At 41.5% G+C, this 19,636-nt stretch overlaps 2 protein-coding genes across 2 annotated transcripts in view; one reads left to right on the top strand and one right to left on the bottom strand.

Annotated features, from left to right (window-relative positions):
* Positions 1-19,636, bottom strand: part of LOC110571624 (transcription initiation factor TFIID subunit 1) — a 73,615-nt gene that overhangs the window by 34,870 nt on the left and 19,109 nt on the right. The window contains exons 19-26 of the mRNA XM_044911602.1: positions 13,077-13,247; positions 11,744-11,955; positions 8,878-8,986; positions 8,560-8,658; positions 7,863-8,040; positions 2,985-3,052; positions 855-977; positions 27-119 (exon numbers count right to left, since the gene is read on the bottom strand). Of these exons, the coding sequence (XP_044767537.1) occupies positions 27-119; positions 855-977; positions 2,985-3,052; positions 7,863-8,040; positions 8,560-8,658; positions 8,878-8,986; positions 11,744-11,955; positions 13,077-13,247 (1,053 nt within the window). The remainder of the gene's footprint in view (positions 1-26; positions 120-854; positions 978-2,984; positions 3,053-7,862; positions 8,041-8,559; positions 8,659-8,877; positions 8,987-11,743; positions 11,956-13,076; positions 13,248-19,636) is intronic.
* On the top strand, positions 15,496-17,972 carry LOC123323420 (transcription initiation factor TFIID subunit 1-like). Its single transcript, XM_044911917.1, has 4 exons — positions 15,496-15,643; positions 15,816-15,935; positions 16,257-16,432; positions 17,064-17,972. Exons 1-4 carry the CDS (start codon positions 15,539-15,541, stop codon positions 17,368-17,370), a joined length of 708 nt encoding a protein of 235 aa, XP_044767852.1. The 5' UTR covers positions 15,496-15,538; the 3' UTR covers positions 17,371-17,972.

A 19,636-nucleotide genomic window follows, 5' to 3' on the forward strand; every position in this document is an offset into this window, starting at 1 on the left:
AAGACATTTTAGATCAAATCACTCACCTTACGTATAGTCTCTAAATCCATTGGACTGACAATCACTTTGTAATAATCTGGAACAAACTTCTTATTAACTGGGTGATGAAATGGCCAAGACTAGAAAACATGAGAAATTAAATGGAAACCATTCTTTATACTGGAGATTCTCAACCTTCATTGGGTCACAAATATTCCTAAGGTTCCAACAAAAGCTATGAACCCCTTTTCCCAGAGACACATAATCATACAAGATTTTGTCTATAACTTAAGAGGTTCATGGATTCCTTTAAGGAAAAAACCCTGCTCTATACTCACAATTAAAACTTCTTATTCCCCAGTCCCATCCAGAAGTTTTATAGCATTAACACATATATAACGTATGCCTACAATACAAAAGGAAATTCAGTTCAGCATTCCTAAGGGAGAATCATTACCAAAATATGATACATACAGTCAACTTGGTAGCCCTGCCATAACATTGTAAAAGACAAAAAAAACCCAAAAAAACAAAAAGACAACAAACACCGGATAATTAAATAAACCGCCATCTGTCAAGAAGCACCTCTCAATCCAAAGCCTCCCATTAGCTGGCATCCTAATTTCTTTCTAGGGCTATTCAGGAGCTTTCAACAACAGGAACAAAGAAATCGCTCTATATCCACAGGTTCCTGGCCTCTAATTTTAATGACCAAACACTCTTATGGCAAAAAGATCAGTTTTTTAAATTATATACCAGTTTGAATTTACAAACACTACCCTCCAGACTCCCCAGCATACATACACACGCACATCTTACTGTCCTTTCCCTTCCCCTATACTATCTTCACAATATTTAGCACAGAGACTACTTACATCTGGAACTGCCATCATTTTTTGGGTGACAATGTTGTCCAGAATGAAAGAAAATGCTACTTGGTCATCATCATCCAGCAAGGGGTTGATAGCTTTTTCTAAACGAGCCAATTTATCTTCTTTCTGATATGAAACAAAGCAAAGGAAAAACAGAGGTTTCCCTGAGGTGTAATCACCGCAGAAACTTATGGATAATTTACAGTTCAGTTGTCTACTGCCCTTGCCCAAAAAAGCCTAACTTTGAATTCTCAACTTCAGTTCTAGGCGAAAGTCCAAATAAGAGAAATGATATTCTCGTTAAAGGATCGAAAGGGATGTACCAACCACTCCTTTAGGTATTCTATCTTCTATTCTTGTAGATCACCAAAAATATACATCCCTGGGAACTGATAACCTAGCTCCTACAACAAAAACATCTCTACCAAGTTAGTTTTAATATTACACGGTTTTTGCTGTAAACTATTGCTGAAAACACAACATATTGTTGATTAGTGACTTTTACATAAGGGAATCTAACCCAATAAATTCATTTTGGGGCGCCTGGGTAGCTCAGTCGGTTAAGTGTCTGCCTTCAGCTCAGGTCATGATCCCAGGGTCCTGGGATTGAGCCCCGCATCGGGCTCCCTGCTCAGCAGGGAGTCTGCTTCTCCCTCTCCCTCTGCCTGCCGCTCCCCCTACTTGTACTCTCTCTCTCTGTCAAATAAATAAATGTTTTAAAAAAATTCGTTTCAGACTATACTAGTAATAAGTTTGTGTTCCGGGGCTCCTGGGTGGCTCAATCGTTAAGTGTCTGCCTTCGGCTCAGGTCATGATCCCAGGACCCCGGGATCAAGCCCCGCATCAGGCTCTCTGCTCGTTGGGAGGCCTGCTTCTCCCTCTCCCACTCCCCCTGCTTGTGTTCCCTCTCTCGCTGTGTCTCTCTCTGTCAAATAAATAAAATCTTTAAAAAAAAAAAAAAAAAGTTTGTGTTCCAATTGCTCCACATCCTCACAAATACTTAGTACTACCAGTTTTTTAATTTATTTTTTAGTCTTTTTAGATTTTAGCCTTTCCGGTGGGCATGTAGTAGTATCTCAACATGGTTTAAATTTGCATTTCCCCAATGATCAAGTTGAGGAATCTTTCCATGTTTATCAGCCATCTGATTATCCTCTTTTATGAAATGTCTACTTTAATATTAACATCATCATCATACTTCCATTTTTTGTAAGTTTGTAAGGTGCCATTTTTTTGGTAAGAAAATGGAATATAGGGGTGCCTGGGTGGCTCAGTCTATTAAGCATCTGACTCTTGATTTTGGCTCAGGTCACAATCTCAGGGTCCTGAGATCGAGCCCAATATCAGGCTCCATGCTTGGCACAGAGTCTGCTTGTCCCTTTCCCTCTGCTCCTCCCCCCCCCGAAATAAATGAATAAATAAAATCTTGAGAAAAAAGAAAATGAAATATAGAAAATCTTTCAGGGGCGCCTGGGTGGCTCAGTCGGTAGGTTAAGCGTCCAACTCTTGATTTCAGCTCAGGTCATGATCTCAGGGTTGTGAGATCCAGCCCCATGTCAGGCTCCATGCTGGGCTTAAGATTCTCTCTCCCCCTCTCCCTCTGCCCCTCTCCCCACTCCCTCTCCAAAGTAAATCTTTTAAAAATTAAAATTCCTCTCTGCCAAAACACAGTCTCTCAGCTCTAGCTGACTTCTTGGAAATTCACTTTCCTTGGCCCTTTCTAAAGTTATGTGGGTTCTAGATTTCAATCCTAGCCACACTCCTTAATAACCATGATGCCCAGGGCAAGTAATTTTCTTCTACGGATCTCAGTTTTTCCACCTATAAAAGAAGGAATTGGATTATGAGATTTCAAAGGTCCCTTCCAGTCTCTAACACACTAAAGATCTGCTACTCCTACATTTCTCTACTCTTCTTTCTGTTACAGTCCCTCCTTCCTCAACCCTGCTACCAGCTCCCCTCAAATTCCATGCCTTTTTCTCATTTTATTTATTCATTTTTAAGTGTTTATTTATTTAAGTAATCTCTACACCGAACATGGGGCTCAAACTCATGACCCCGGGATCAAGAGTTGCCTACTCTTCTGACTGAGCCAGCCAGTCGCCCCTGCCTTTCTCTTTTTAAATATCTTACCTCTTTGAGTTTTTCATCACAGAGATCCAGCATGGATTGAGAGATCTGGGTCAATGAGTGCTTTGGACCTAAATTTATAGAGGAACAATAAGAGATGAGACCATTAAAAATGGGAGACGAGAGCTGCCAATACCTCTTTTAGACTTTTAATACATTTACTTAAACACCTAATATGTGCCAGACACCAGCCTAGCTGCTAGATTAGACAGATGTACCAGTCTTATCTTCATTTTTCAGTGCTAACAAACAACATGGCAGATATACAGGATGGATGAAAAAACTAATTTTAAGTCTCTTCCTTATTTATATATATCCCACAGTACTACTATTGATACTCCTGCCTTTAATACCTTGAAAGTAATAATACCATGGATGGGGAATGACAATTTGTTTAAGGATGGCTGAGGAGATGAAGGCATGATTTATAATCTCGCCATACTTAGCATATAAAATTTGTGATTGCAATTTTTCTTTACACAACTCATGGTTTGTGATGTCCTCCCAACATATGGCTAATCCAAAGCCTTTGTCATAAAAGACTCTCCATCCCATCTCAGACTATTTAGTTTCCTTGAAATCCATAATGGGAGCTTCAGAAAATCCTTGAACTATTTCCTACAGTCCCCACTTACAGATGCCCTGATTTTAGCTCATTGTAGTATGGATAGTTAAAACATTTTCATCTAGACAGTATTCTGACTATTTCCTTTCAGTATCCTTTGCTTGACTATCTTCCTCTGTCTATCCATTCATATAACTGTTCCCCAGGCCCCAAACCTCTACTCTATTCTCAACTAATCAATTAATTCAGCATTGTTTATTCATTCAACAAATAATTAATGATAGGTCTGCGATGTATCCAATGATGAATAAGGAGAAAATAAGACATAATTCCTACCTTAGCTCTTGGGTCAAAGAAAATGACATGAAAATAAATCATTGCCAAGACAGAATATGAGTGCTTGAAGTATTTAATGGATAAAATGATATGATGTCTGGAAATACAGACTAAACAATAAGCAAAGAATCGGCCATGAGGGTAATTGTTGAACTAGATGAATAGGTGTGCTGAGGTTTATTCTCTCTACTTCTGTACATACCTAACAAGTTCCATAATGAAGTTTTAAAAAACTGAGTATAGTGCAAATAGAGAGATACACTGGTTGCTAGGAAATATGGTAGGGCTGCATATAAAACATGTTGTAAGCTGTTTTTACAACAATTAAATCTGCATACTGGGAGGTAGGGAAGGCTTGCTGTGACATTTGAGTAGTGTCATTAATGAAGAGTAGAGGTCCATCAGGTAAACAATAGGGTAGAAAGACATTCCAGAAGGAAGAAAAAGTATACAAAGATACAGAAGTAAGGAAATAAACAGAAACGTGAGGCACTACATTTCACAAGAACCACAAGCAGTTTGGTACAACTGCAACACAGGTATGTGTGGAGGAGAAACAGGAAATGGAACTTGGAAAGGCAGCAGGGCCACATTATAAAGGTCTCATAGGTGATAGAAAGCCACTAAGGATTTTATGCTGGAAAAATTTTTCAAATTTGTGTTTTGGAAAAAATTACCCTATCACAGTGTGCAGAATTAAGGCAAGCAGCAAAGGGAGTTTGGAAGCTGTTGCAAGGGGTCCAACAAGAAAGGACAGGGCTTCAACTAAGAAAGCAGCAACAGAGACTGAAAGGAAGGAGATGTGTTCCAGCAAATTGTAGAGGTTACAATTTATGGGACTTAGTGATCTATGAATGTGGGGAAGAGAGGGTAGAACCAATGACAGCCATCATTTCCAGATGGTAATATCATCGGTCTAAATAAGGCAACCAGATAAAGAGTTGCCAGTAGGGCACTGAAAAATGGACATGTCTGGCAGGCAACCGGAAACACGAGTATGGAGTCCCGAAGAGAGGTAGGGGCTGGAGACAGTGATATCAGTGGATACATGGTAGCTGAAGTCATGAGAATGAAAAAGATAGGAAATCATTAGAGAAAGTACTCCTAGAAAAGAGAGAAGAGAGTATCGAGGGGCTACAAGTGGTCCATAGTGTCAAACACACTGGAGTTCAAGAGATTTCTAAGAACATGCAAAGATGTTCAACATCAGAAACAAACACTGTATGATCTCACTTATGCGGAGAATCTTTAAAAACAAACAAACAAAACAAAACAAAACTCGTAGAAAAAAAAGAAGATCAGACTTATGGTTACCAGAGGTAGGGGGAAATCGGAGGAAGGTGGTCACAAGGTAGAAACTTGAAATTATGAGAGAAGTGAGTACTTGTACAGCAGGAGGACTACAGTTAACACTGCTGGATGATAGACAGTAAAGCTACTGAGAGTTAATCCTAAGAGTTTTCATCACAAGGAAGAAATTTTTTTTCTTTTTCTTCTTATTATGTCTATATGAGATGATAGATGCTTATTAAAATGACTGCAGTAATCATTTCACACCACAGTAAGCCAAACCCTTATGCTGTACCCCTTAAACTTCTACGGTGCTGTGTATCAATTCTAGGGAATTGCAGATCAAAACCACAATACCACTTCACCTCCACCAAGATGGCTAGAATAAAAAAGATGGACAATAACACAAGTGTTGACAAGGATGTGGAGAAATTAGAACCCTTACACACTGCTGATGGGATTAAAAACGCTGCAGTTGCTCTGGAAAACAATTTGATAATTTCTCAAAAAAGTTAAATGTATACCACATGTTACCAGCAATTCCACCCCTAGGTATACATCCAAGAGAAATGAAAACAAATGTCCACACAAAAGCTTATCCACAATTCACGGCAGCATTATCTGTACTAACCAAAAAGTACAAATAATGCAGATGTCTACAAACCAATGAACACGTTTTAAAAATGGGGTGTATCGGGCGCCTGGGTGGCTCAGTTGGTTGAGCGACTGCCTTCGGCTCAGGTCATGATCCTGGAGTCCCGGGATCGAGTCCCGCATCGGGCTCCCTGCTCAGCGGGGGGCCTGCTTCTCCCTCTGACCCTCTTCCCTCTTGTGCTGTCTCTCATTCTCTCTCTCAAATAAATAAATAAAATCTTTAAAAAAAAAAATGGGGTGTATCTATACAGTGGAGTATTATGTGACGATAAAAAGGAAATGAAGTACCGATACATGCTCCCACATGGGTAATACACATTAAGGCTCACCACTTTAAATGTGTGCATTGTACAGTATGTGAATTAGATCTCAATGAAGTTGTTTAAGTAAACACGGATTTCTGGAATGTGGCTACTGGATCCATCAATTAGGAGGTTGCCAGTACTTCTGCAGAAGACCGCTTCAGGGTTGTGAGGTGAGAATGGATTCACACCTCTGCCGCTTTTTAGCAGTGTGACCACCTCAGTCAGGTTATTTGAACACTACAGGCTTATCTGTTCATTTGTAAAATGAGGATTACAGTAGCGCCCACTTCAGAGACCTCTTATGGTGAGATCAGAAAGAAGGTGCAAGTTAAAACCCTTGCAGCCACCGGCAGTGCCGCTGCTACTGGTATCAGCCGGGGGTAGGAGGAAGGAGGAGGACTGAGCCGGGGGGCGCTTAAGGCTGGGACAAAGTCGTAACTCAGCTTTTCCACTTTGTTCTAACATCTCCACCTAAATGACCCACAGGTACCTCGGCTCTGTACTTTCAAAGTTGACTCTTAACACCTTCTCATTCCTCTTCCAATCTGACTTTTCAGTATTTATCCTTGTAATTTGAATGACAGTTGGGCCTAACAAATGTGTTCTTCCCTTGTGTGTGTCTAGCACTCTGCTAGGCCCTGAAAATACAAAGAGGAGTAAGACAGTCTCTCCAGGAGGTCACAAAGTGATGGCAGATTCAGATACATAACTCATTACATATAACATAGTAAGACTCATAAAAATCGATTTAATTCTGCTAGGAAGAACAGAAAATTTAAAAAATGGGTCTTTTGGGCAGTGTGGATAAATCTTCATGAAGAGATGATATGAGTTGGTCTGGAAATATGAATGGAAATTCACAGGGCATGTTCCCACTGGAAGGGAGCAAAAGGCATTCCAGACAGGGCAGAGACTGCAAAGGGCATGAAGAAATGGCATGGGCTATTTCGCGAAATACAACGCTGAATCTGGCAGGAGTCTCTAGTAGGTATGGGAGCCAGGTATCGGACAGGAGACTAGATAAGTGGGTCAGGCTTGCTATAAAAGGTCTCGGAATCTAGGTACTGCCACGCTTACAGATGACAAAACTGAGAAGACTGTGAGAGGTTGTCTAAGATAACTTGTCTAAGGTAACTTAATCAGTAAGTGGCAAGGCCGGGATTCATTCTCTCTCTGTACCCTTAATCCCCACGCTTATACACGAATCTGCGCTCAAGGATACAAGTGGAGATCAGAAACCTTGATCCCTGACATGCAGAAGCTGTACTGTGTCCCCCTACCCTTTTAAGACACAACGCAGATTTCGTTCTCCCTCCCCTGCCAGATGTGGAGCAAAGTGAACATGTAAGAGCCCCTATAACAAATCTGTAGATCACATCAAAGATTCATACACAGCAAATATGGTCACGTGCACACACTCTGCATAGGTTCCATCCACACTGTCTCTCCCTTCTTTTTAATCAGGCCCACTTCTTCCTCCCACTAATCTCCCTGCAACTGTTTCATTTCACCAGATAGACTCCGAATTCTCCAGAGGATACGTTAAAAAGTGGGAAAAGAAGTAACATTAAATGACAAAAATGTGCACTATCTGATTTTCCTAAGCCCAAAATGCACTCATACACTGTAGATCCTTTCAGTCAATCCAAACTCATCTGAATTTGGGACTAATAAGAGACAAATAAGGATCTGAAAGGTGACCTTTGCAGTCAAGGGACGGGTGATTCTTACCATTATAGGTTGCACTATTTTTCACGATTAGCTCCAAATGCTCTCTGAACTCTTCCCGAGATGGGTAGAGGCGTTTGCGCACATTTTCACGGAGTGTTTGTAAATCCATTGGTCGAGTGATGATTTTGTAGTAGTCCTTTACAACCTTTGCATTGACTGGAGTATGGAAAGGGTAGGTCTGTGCAAACAAGAGACAGCACTATCCATGAGCAAAGAACACTTGTCAGAGCCAATTCCTGAAGACTCTCACATCTTACCTCTGTCTACCTGGCCATCAACTCTCAAAGGCATCTTTCTAGATGAAGCAGGTAGGTCTGTTTTGTCTACTAAACTATTTAAAAAAAATAAAATAGGGATGCCTGGGTGGCTCAGATGGTTAAGCGTCTGCCTTCGACTCAGGTCATGATCCCGGGGTCCTAGGATCGAGCCCCGCATCGGGCTCCCTGCTCAGTGGGGAGCCTGCTTCTCCCTCTCCCTCTGCCTGCCGCTCCCCCCTCTTGTGCTATCTGACAAAAAAATAAACAAAATCTTTTTAAAAAAATAAATAATAAATAAAACAAACCCAAAAAACTACATCCCAAAGAATCAGAGGAGTTCCACATACCTATAAGTATACTCTATTGCCCTCTATCTGAAATCACAGACAGAACAAAGGGCTTTGCCATTGCTACTGTAGATAGGAATGCGATGAACTCACATTTGGAAGATCTCTCATGTCATTGATGATAGACTCCAAAATGGAGGACAATGTCACCATTGGGTCTGTCCGGCGCCGGTGAATGGACTTATGAGGTCTCTAGGGAGAACCAAGAAATCAGAGTGCTTCTTTAGATAAGAAACACAAACACACAATACTTTCTAGCTATAGCTTAGGAATCTTGTCATGAACAGTACACGTAATTTTCAGGGCAAGGCCAAAGGGACAATCTAAGGCTGTGCCAGAGCCATGGGTTAGAGGGCTGGAGGAATCAATGAGAACCCCATCTGGTCAGAAAGAGGCAACGTAGATACTCACATTTAAGTAGTCACAGTGAACAGTGGTTCCAACTCGCCGTTTCTTCTTGGGAGGAAGCTGCTGTTTAGGGAACTTGAGAACCAGAGATTTTCTGCGAACCTCATCTGCACTGTAATCAAAAACACTTTCATAGCATGCAGTCCCTATCTCTAGTTCCCAGAAAAAAAAAGCAATTACAATGAAGAAGTCCAAAGTACCTGAGCATGAGCCTGGGGAGGAAAAAGCCAAACCAAAGGCCAGACATCCACATTCTAAGGCTCAGATCAGGCAAGGCCTCATAGGATCTCCAAATTAATAAAGAACTAGGCAAGCCACAACTTCACCTCAGTTTCCTATTTGGAAGATAAGGGAACTAGGCTAACGGAATTTCAAGAACCCTTCCAGCTCCAACATTCTACCTTAGGGTTCAAGGGCTACGAGGCTAAACTTACAATGGAAGAAACAAGGAAGAAATGAAAAACTGGTTTGGAAAAAAAAACTAGTCTGAGTTTCCCTCAATCATTAAAAGCCCATTCACCTTCTTCCTTTCCTTTGTATGGGATCAAGACACTAAATTTTCCTTTTCTAATGTGCCTCAAAACATAATGACTATTACGGATATTGATAAATTAAATCAAGAATGGAAAAAAGAGCCCCAAACCTAAGAGAAGCAAAAACAAACTGTATGGTGATGGGTGGTAACTAGACTTATGGTGGTGATCACTTTGTAATGTATACAAATACCAATCTATAATACTGTACCTCTGAAGCTTACATAATGGTATCTACGAATTTTACCTCAGTAAGAAACAAATAAAATTGATCAAAACAAATCAAATTGATTAAAAATTACAGACAAAAGAGAATTTAAATATATTTTACATAAAATACCCTGACTGTACAACTGTAGCGGCATATAGTCTAAGGACAGCAAACTACAGAAAAAACCTCAAATCTACTTTATAGGTTTGTTGTTAGTGGTACTGGTATTATGATTCTCAAACCATTCTGTACATAGCAAATGTACAGACAGACCAAATGAATAAACATATCAATGCGGGGAAACAGAGAAAGGATACAGATATGACTGGGGCAAGAGGAAGAAGAATCCGTAGATACGATTTGAATGGAGGTTTTGATACGAAGGTTTTGATGTGTGGTTTACAATGTGTACTTCCTAGTTCTGTCCAGTAAAAGCCTAGAAGCAATGACATCTCAGTGGCAATGAGCATACCTAACACCTAGATCTTGGTTCTAAATGCCATTCCCTGATAAAAGGAACCAGGGCTCCTTGGAAGAAATGGCTGATTCTAGATCTCGAACAAGGAAATTTCAAAGACAGCCTAGAACATCTTGTGTCAGAAAGCAAAGATGTTCTCAAAGATTTACAGGATTGTTTCAAAAGGACATAGGATCTGGCTTTAAGAGGTCAAATGTAAGACAATATGGGCATCACAATTACAAATAGTGTTAATAAATTATATTACATTAAGTTTACAAAAGGAAGAATTTCAGAATCCATAGACATACTCAAACAGAAAGGAAAGGAAAGCTCTTCTTTACAGAATGCCAGTTAATGTAGAAAGAATGCTATTATTAGAAAAACCACTATTTTGCAACCCCCGATGTAACAACGGAGTTAGGCAATGATCATCAACGGATGCTACAACTACTGAGAGAAAGACTGTTAGGGAACAGCATATTCACCCACATGCTAATTACAAAGGGAAAAACATACCTTTATTATAGAGGGTTCTGGGGATCACCACTTAAACAAGATGATCAAAATAGTGAGAAAACCTGACATTATGTGCTTCTTGATGTAGTGTAGTAAGTACATAATATCACCTATGTAGTAATCTTGCCAAAGACATTTAATCTAAACATAATCAATGAGAAAACAATCAGACAAATCCAGAATATGGAGACAATTGGCCTGGACTCTTCAAATAAGTCAATGCCATGAAAACCAACATAGGAGGAGACAACAGTTCTAGAATGAGACACTCAAAATACTTAATGTCTGAACGGGAATTGGATCCTGAGTTGGGGGTAGGGCAGGCCATAAAGGACATTGAGATAACCAGAGAAATTTCTGTAGGAACCAAATATTAGATACTACTGAACTAATGCTAATTTTATTAAGTGTAACGGTAGTATCCTGTTGTTCTATCCTTATTCTTAGACGATGTGTGCTAAAGAACTTCTGAGTGAAACAACAAGATGCGTCCAACTTATTTCCAAAGAGTTCAGCAAAAAAAAAAAAAAAGTTTTAGACATATAAAGATGAAACAAATGTGACGAATGTTAAGTTAGTGACTTTAGAGGAATGATATATTGTATTAACCTTTCAACTTTTTTGTAGGTTTGCAATTTTCAAACTCACAAGTTAGGGGGAAAATGTTTTAATTTAAAAACTTCTCCACTTGATTATCTATTAAATTCCCTGAAAGCAAGAGACAGGGATGAGCATAGTTTACATCTCCTTGGTCTTTCTGGGATGGTCCGTTACCGGAACACTCTGAGATTAGGGACTCAACAAATGTGAGGAGTGCCCGGAAGTAGAACAGGAAGAGCACCTACCATATGCCAGGCACCGTACTACATGTTTATATAGTCTGTCATTTTATCTTCATAACCACCCTGGGAAGGGTGGTTTTATTTGGTTAAAAGTTAGGTCGCATGGCCCGAGGCAAGTGGGAGAGCCTGGGGAGTGCTTTAGGACAAAAGGCCGTAACTGTCATTGCTGACAACTGAGGAAAAGCCATCAACGTTCCCGAGCTCGGAGCTCCACTTCAGAGAACACATCACATCCACCTGTGCCACCCTTTGTATAATCGACCTCCAGCGGATCTCTCCACAGCACTTCCCGCCTGCTATCCCTTACCTCTCAATTAGCTGTTTCCCCAGGACAATCTTGGTCCCTTCGACCTTGATAAGTTCTTCATTATCATTATGAATGACCGTCTTTTCTAACTCCTCCTCCTGCTCCTCTGTCATGGCAACGGGGTTGGAAGGTGGAGCATTTGTTTGATAGTAGAGGGGGCAGAATTTGTTTGTCCTCATGTGCCCAATGGCACCACAAGCCCCACATTTCAGCTGCAAAAGGAAAAGTAGCAACATGTCAGAGGTAAACAGGCGGCCTAATGTTCGCTTTACAAAACACATACAAGGCAGGTGCACAACTGTTGTCGTAACAGAACTGTTCTACACCTGTCAACCTGAAGCCACTGGACAAAAGAGCCTGAATGGAAATGACACACCAAAAATAAAATGCAATCCAGAGGCTGGACATTCTTAAAAAATCAAGCGAGGAAGAAAAGGGAGAGGATTTCCACCCTCGGGAGAGTATGAAGATGTTAAATATGCAGGACAAAGTCTGTTGGAAGCCCAGGGCTGTGTTCAGCAGCACAGGCAGCCAGCATGGGTATAAACTTCCAGTCCCAAGGAAAGGGCTCAGTAATACCGAGTCTCCGTCTCAGTTTTGCTACTGACCTCTGAAACTGAGGTCAGTTATAAAATGGCCTCAACACCGTATCGTATTTATAGAATATCATATATAAGAAAGAACCTTGAAAATATTAATGATCTCATCGCTTCTCGGCCTTTTGGCTAAGATCAAGTGAAAATATTAATGATCTCAGTACATGTCACCAGCGGTTTACATTTGCTGAGAACTTTATACAGTTTGTAAAGTGCTTCCCAGGCATTGTATCACTTACTGCAACACCACTATGAGACAGCTATCGTTTTACACAGCAGTGGCCTCATTCTACGGTGTACATGATAGTTACAGAGTATAGTAATATCTAGAATCCTACCTAAATCATGGAAAGCAACCTGTACTGGTAAGTTTCTTTCCTATTGCTTCTTTCAATGTGTACAATTTTTAAAGGATGTGTGTATGGGTACATGCAAACACATACACACACACACACACAAATGTACACATAAAAAACATCTCTCTCAACCAAGCCTATCTCAACCCCTAGGAAATATTTCCAACGGATGAAGTATAAAATGACACCCGATGGCACCAGATTAGGTTGTCGCCACCAGTCACACTAGTAGTGGATAACACCTGAGCAGCCACACCCATTCAAACTAGCCTTCCACAATACTGCCCTCATTCCCAGTTAGGGAAGACACCAAAAGCTAAGGGCGGAGGTATGCTTTCTTCCTTTGCCTTGTTAGCTATGATCACGCCACGTTATATTTACTTTTAGGTCAGGACGCTCCTTCATTTTTTTGGGCTTCTTCTCAGGAGGACCCTTAAGCTTCTCCTTTTCCTGGTTCCGCTTAAGCCGCCGAAGTTGCTCTTGAATCCTCCGCCGTTCCTTCCGCATCTCTTCTCGATGCTGTTCATCAAAAAGGGCAAACTTCCGACTGAATAGCAAGGGGGAAAAATATCACAGGACCGTAAGCAAAGCTAAACCAAGACGACTGTCCTGATAGCTAAACACCTCAGAACTAAAGTAACGCATCCGGACAGAAATAAAAGGGGCTACCCGCATCCCCATCTCCCCCACTCATCAGCCTTCCACGTGCAGAGCGGCACCTCTCTCAGGATGAGACGTCCTGAGTCATCCCTAAGATTTTTGCCAACCAACCACAAGGCAAAGGACCCAGGTGGAACTGAAAACATGCCTTTATTTTGGAGCAAATTTGCAACTCGCCCTGTGATTTGAAGGAACTACCAGACTATTTTCCACAGTGACTGTATTATTTTTACATCCCTATTAGCAATGTATGAGGGTTCTAGTTTTTCCACATCCTTGTCAGCATTTGTTCTTTTTATTATTATTATGGCCCTCCTGTCAGATGTGAAATGGTCTCTCACTGCTGTTTTGATTTGCATTTCCCTAGTGGCTAAGGGTGTTGAGCATCTTTTCATGTCTTATTTATCATCCAGACATCTTCTTTGGTCAAGTGTCTGTTCATCTTTTTAGTCCATTTTTGTTTTTAATTGGTTTCTTGTTTTTCTTCTCATTGAGTTTTGAAGTTCTCTGTGTATTCTAGGTCCAACTGCTCTATCAGGTATGTGATTTGCAAAAATTTTCTCCCAGTCTGTGGTTTGTCTTTTAATTGTTTTAACAGTGTTTTATGAAGAGCAGAAATCCAAATTGTCAGTTTTCTCTGTTTCTTGTGGTTTTGGTATTGTAGCTAAGAAATTTTTATCTAACTCAAGGATGCAAAGATTTTCTTTTATGTTTTCTTCTAAAAGTTTTGTTGTTTTAGGTCTTACGTTTTAGATCCCTTTTGATTTTTGTATAGGGTTCAAGGTATAGATTAAGCCTCTTTTTCTTGCATATGAATGTCCAATTATTCCAGCTACCATTTTTTATGACCTTTTTAAAGTAAAAATTTAAAACCAAAATCTGATCATATGACTTTCTTGCCCAAAGACTTCCTTTGGGTCCTCACTTCTTTTAGAAAGAAGCTCTTCACATGATTTACAAGGTGCTACATGTTTTGGGTCTTTTACGTAACTCTAACCTCCTCTCATCTCCTGTCACTGTCCATCTTGTACTCTAAGCTCCAAACATACTAAAGTTCATTCAGTCCCCTCAATTTCTTTCTTTTGCCTTCCAGGATTTTGCAACTGCTTTTGCCTCTGCCTAGAATATTTTCTTGCCACTCCTCTACCATCTTACCTTCACCTATTTCCTTGGAAACTTACCCTGACTCCTGCCCTCACTCCCACTGTATTGGCTCATCATTCTTACCTTCTTTATGTACATGTAACACTTTTTACTTTCCTATCAATGCACTGATCATGCACTATTGAATTTGGTTATTTGTCTCTTCCTCACTAACATGAGGTCCATGGGAAAGTAGTGCCTGGCATGTGGTAGGTGTTCAATAAATACCTGTTAAATCAGCGAATGATTGTAAATGAGGTTCGACAGAGTGAGTGAAGAAGCATTGTGGTGTTCTTTTGAGGTTGGAGTGAAAAATGAGTAGATGTCTGAGAATTTCAGAAAGTAAGGATTTTGTCAAATAGCCTTCGAGATTGAATCTTGATTAGCGAATTGGCCACTTTTTAGCTAATCGTGTATATTCTTAACTGGTGTGTGTGGACAAGCGCATTCCTCTTGTCTTAATTCCCTGATTATTTTGCAGGGTCAGTAAATACTATTCAGGGTCCCAGGAGAGGACAGACATTTTTGACCAAACCAGTGGCAGAGGTAGAATGGACCCTGGGGTTAAAGCCAGTACTTTGTAAAACATGCTTATCATTTAATTATAGAATGTATTGGCTATTCTAAAGCCATTTGAGCAGTTGGGCAGTCAAATGCATCATCAACCTCTTTGAGCATCATGAGGGTGGGGAGAGTTCTTTGAGAACTCTCAGTATATCGCAGGGGATATGGGGCTGAAGGGTACCACTGTTCCGCATATTCCTCCTTACACTGGCTGAGATCTTGATTTCTGTTTAATATCATAACATAAGTACCATAGAGGGGAGGAAGAGTAAGGTGAATACTGGGCAGCTTTATATACAACTGTTGATCTTTGTGGATAATTGAAGAAAGCATCAAATTGTCCATTATTGTAATTATTCAGACCTTCTAAGTATGGCTAGACGTAGAGCAAATGTTTCCCATAGCCCTCAGAATCTTTTTCTATACCTCAGGTTCGCACTGCTCCTTGGAACACCACAAGGGCTTTCATTGCTGCCATGAAGGGCAAGTGTCTCCTGGAGGTGACTGGGGTGGCAGATCCTACAGGGTGTGGTGAAGGATTCTCCTATGTCAAGATTCCAAACAAACCAACACAGCAGAAGGTGAGACTGTCTGAAATCCTAGAAACTAAAAATCAAGGGAGGAAGAAATGGAGGTTAAGGAGTGAAAGTGAAGGGGCTGGAGGATCTGGCACTTAAGCTGACATGATGGCTTAGGTGCCTCTTATAAGGAGTTCAGCTTATTACAATTTTGCCTGTTTTATGTTGGAGGTAGGATGATAAGGAGCCTCAGCCAGTGAAGAAGACAGTGACAGGAACAGATGCAGATCTCCGTCGCCTTTCACTGAAAAATGCCAAGCAGCTCCTACGTAAATTTGGCGTGCCTGAAGAAGAGGTGAGCATGGAAGAGGAAAACTTAAGAGTCTCCTAGGGGGGCTTCGTACAGAGAGGGAAAAGCTAGGAGGCAGAGGCAAAGAACTATTTGGATAATTTTGTGGTGTAGGTTGTAGTACACTGGATCTTAGGCACTTTTTCAGGAGTTAGCTTTCCCCGAGCTTTCTGTTTAACCTACTTTGGGTGTTTTTTTTTTGGTCTGGCTCTCTGTGTGCCTTGGTTTATTCTTTGAAATCTCCGATGATTTAGGTTGAAATCTCTGATGATTTAACGCAGAACTATACAGAAAATCTGTATGTGTTTGTGTCTGTCTCTCTCGTAGATTAAAAAGTTGTCCCGCTGGGAAGTGATCGACGTAGTCCGCACAATGTCCACAGAGCAGGCCCGCTCTGGAGAGGGGCCCATGAGTAAATTTGCCCGTGGGTCAAGGTTTTCTGTGGCTGAGCATCAAGAGCGTTACAAAGAGGAATGTCAGCGCATCTTTGACCTACAGAACAAGTGTGTTGCTTTAGTGCTGCAGAAAATCCAAGCTGTAAAGGGGAGGGGTCCCAGACACTATATTATAATGAAGAGGAGGTCACCTGATAATGTGACTAGGTGGTCAGGTATCTGAGATTTCAGGGTGGTATCTGTTTACGATACTGCTAGAACACCTACTCCTTTCAGAGTAACTTGGCAAAGGTTTTGCATTGGCAAGAGGTACTCTAGGTTCCATGGCAACTTTTGTGGCCTACTTGGGCCTGACAGTTATTACAGTGTTGATAGGGGACAGTAAGTGGTTTTTTGTTTTTTTGTTTTTTTTTTCCAGAAGGCTTACTTGTGGGAGGATGGTAACACTCTGTTAAAAATTACCAGTGTGCTGTTTTATTTCTCAGGCTTTCTCTAGGAGTTCTGAAAGAGTTGCTGTGCTATTTCGTATTTTAGATTTGCTTTGTTGACAAAAGTCGGGGAAAACTTCGTAAAGCTTTTCTGTTAAGGCCCCCATGTCTTAGTGGATTTTGGGTATTCCTTTTTAAGGTTGATTTCCCAATTTCCCACTGTTGCCTAAAAGCACATTTCTTCAGCTTTTCATGCACTTTCATGTTTCCCCTCATCCTAATTTGTAACATCGTTTTTTTTCTCTGTTCAGAGTTTTGTCATCAACCGAAGTATTATCAACTGACACAGACAGCAGCTCAGCTGAAGACAGTGACTTTGAAGAAATGGGAAAGAACATTGAGAACATGTTGCAGAATAAGAAAACCAGCTCTCAGCTATCACGCGAGCGGGAGGAGCAGGAGCGGAAGGAACTACAGCGGATGCTACTGGGTGAGGGTAGTGGCTTCACAGACAAGAAAGAGAAGGATCGGAAAAGTGTAAATAACCGCAGACTAAGAACTGAGCCAAAGCTGGAGGCAGAAGAAGTAGGGAATGAGTATAGAAAAGCCTGTAGATGAGGTAGAGAGGTAACCACAAACTGGACTGGAGGTTTGTCTGGGGGGCCCAGATTGAAGAGATGCCGCCAACCCACTGCTGCCTCTGTCTGTATCGGGCCTGTCCAAGCCGGGGCTAGCAGTGCTGTACGTCAAGTGAGCTTTCTGGGCATTTGTCCTAGAGGCTAAGAGTTTTTAAAACCGATTTCGTGGATAAATTTGAGGGGTTGCTCTTGAACCCTCTGAAATCATATGTAAAGTTCTGTGCAAATGTGCCTTTTCTGAGAAGATCCGTGACTTGCAGAAGATTCTCAAAGGAGTCCTAGACCCTAAATAGAGTTAAAAATCACCAACCAAAAATTGTAAAAGTTGAGAGTGGGGATGATAAAGGCCTGAACTGGTTTGGGATATGGATATTGGGAATGAAAAGAGGTGAAAAATCAAGGTGACCTTAAGATTTCACTCCGGGCTTGCCAGAAAGATGGTGGTACCATTGATTAAAGTAGGAAACTCCAGAGAAAGAAGCAGGTGTGAGAAGGGAAGGTGTAATGTGTGGAGTTTGAGGTCCCCCACGACACTTCCTGGTATAGACGTCAAGCAGGCAAATGAAAACTTGGATATAGATACTATGAGAGGGAGGGTAAAGGCCGAAGATGGAGATTTAAATGACTGTTCTCACTCCCTGTAGTCTTTTCCTTGGTTTCCTCCTCTCTATAAAAGCCTTGTATAATTTTGTGTTCTGACTACTTTGTAAAGATGTGATAAAGCCTTTCCACTGGGGCGGTCTTAGACCAGCAGTAGTCACATCACACGGGAGCTTGTTAGAAATGCAGATTCTCAGGCCTCACCACAAACCCTACTGAATTGGAAGCTAGTGTCAGGTGATTCCTCTTCATTCATGTTCAGGTTTGGGATGCATACTCTAGGCCCTAAGACTCTGGGCTTGTTTCTGTGGTGCCCTTTTCCCCTTTGGTGCTTGGGTGCTTTTCTTTAATGTGATCATCAGCTACTTGCTACTTAGACTTTCTTCTTCTGCTGTTCAGAGGAATCAGGATACATCTATTTTTCTGTCCCCTCTAACAAACATGTAGTTCTTTGAGTTCCTTTCAGAACTTCTCGTACTGAGAAAAATGGGAACAGTGGCAGTGGTAAAATGGAAGTCAGGAAAGGACAAATCAGTGTATTTGCGGGCTGGTGGTGATGCAGATGCTTTCTATAGAACCATACGATGCCTTCAGTAGAACTGTACTTTTGTGGCACGTTGAGCTTCGAGGTCTCCAGTCTACCTCGGAAAAACGACCGTTTGGGTGGTAGGGGGAATGTGTGGAAATCTTTTTCTGCCTTGCAGCAGCAGGTTCAGCAGCATCAGGAAACAATCACAGAGATGATGACACAGCTTCTGTGACTAGCCTTAACTCTTCTGCCACCGGCCGTTGTCTCAAGATTTATCGCACATTTCGAGATGAAGAGGGGAAAGAGTACGTTCGCTGTGAGACCGTCCGAAAGCCAGCTGTCATTGATGCCTATGTGCGCATACGGACCACAAAAGATGAGGAATTCATGTGAGTTTGACTCACCGCTTTCCAGTACGATGAGGAGGATGATAAAAGTGGTGGGGGGTGGGGATGAGGTAGGTGCTGGAGTTTGAGTGACAGGATTCTGTACGGTTGGAAGTTGGAAGTCTTTGTTGGTTGGGTGCCTTTAGGTCTTTGGGTTTGGGCAGAGTCAAATCACAGGGCGAGTTGCAAATTTGCTCCAAAATAAAGGCATGTTTTCAGTTCCACCTGGGTCCTTTGCCTTGTGGTTGGTTGGCAAAAATCTTAGGGATGACTCAGGACGTCTCATCCTGAGAGAGGTGCCGCTCTGCACGTGGAAGGCTGATGAGTGGGGGAGATGGGGATGCGGGTAGCCCCTTTTATTTCTGTCCGGATGCGTTACTTTAGTTCTGAGGTGTTTAGCTATCAGGACAGTCGTCTTGGTTTAGCTTTGCTTACGGTCCTGTGATATTTTTCCCCCTTGCTATTCAGTCGGAAGTTTGCCCTTTTTGATGAACAGCATCGAGAAGAGATGCGGAAGGAACGGCGGAGGATTCAAGAGCAACTTCGGCGGCTTAAGCGGAACCAGGAAAAGGAGAAGCTTAAGGGTCCTCCTGAGAAGAAGCCCAAAAAAATGAAGGAGCGTCCTGACCTAAAAGTAAATATAACGTGGCGTGATCATAGCTAACAAGGCAAAGGAAGAAAGCATACCTCCGCCCTTAGCTTTTGGTGTCTTCCCTAACTGGGAATGAGGG

Source organism: Neomonachus schauinslandi, chromosome X (assembly GCF_002201575.2).
Source record: "Neomonachus schauinslandi chromosome X, ASM220157v2, whole genome shotgun sequence".
Classification (NCBI taxonomy): domain Eukaryota; kingdom Metazoa; phylum Chordata; class Mammalia; order Carnivora; family Phocidae; genus Neomonachus; species Neomonachus schauinslandi.

Bases quoted from the DNA above. Each gene is read 5' to 3' on its own strand.
- LOC123323420 (XM_044911917.1), top strand. From the start codon at position 15,539: ATGAAGGGCAAGTGTCTCCTGGAGGTGACTGGGGTGGCAGATCCTACA. The intron at 15,644-15,815 runs GTGAGACTGTCT...TGTTGGAGGTAG, and splicing joins ACAAACCAACACAGCAGAAG to GATGATAAGGAGCCTCAGCC. The intron at 15,936-16,256 runs GTGAGCATGGAA...TCTCTCTCGTAG, and splicing joins TTGGCGTGCCTGAAGAAGAG to ATTAAAAAGTTGTCCCGCTG.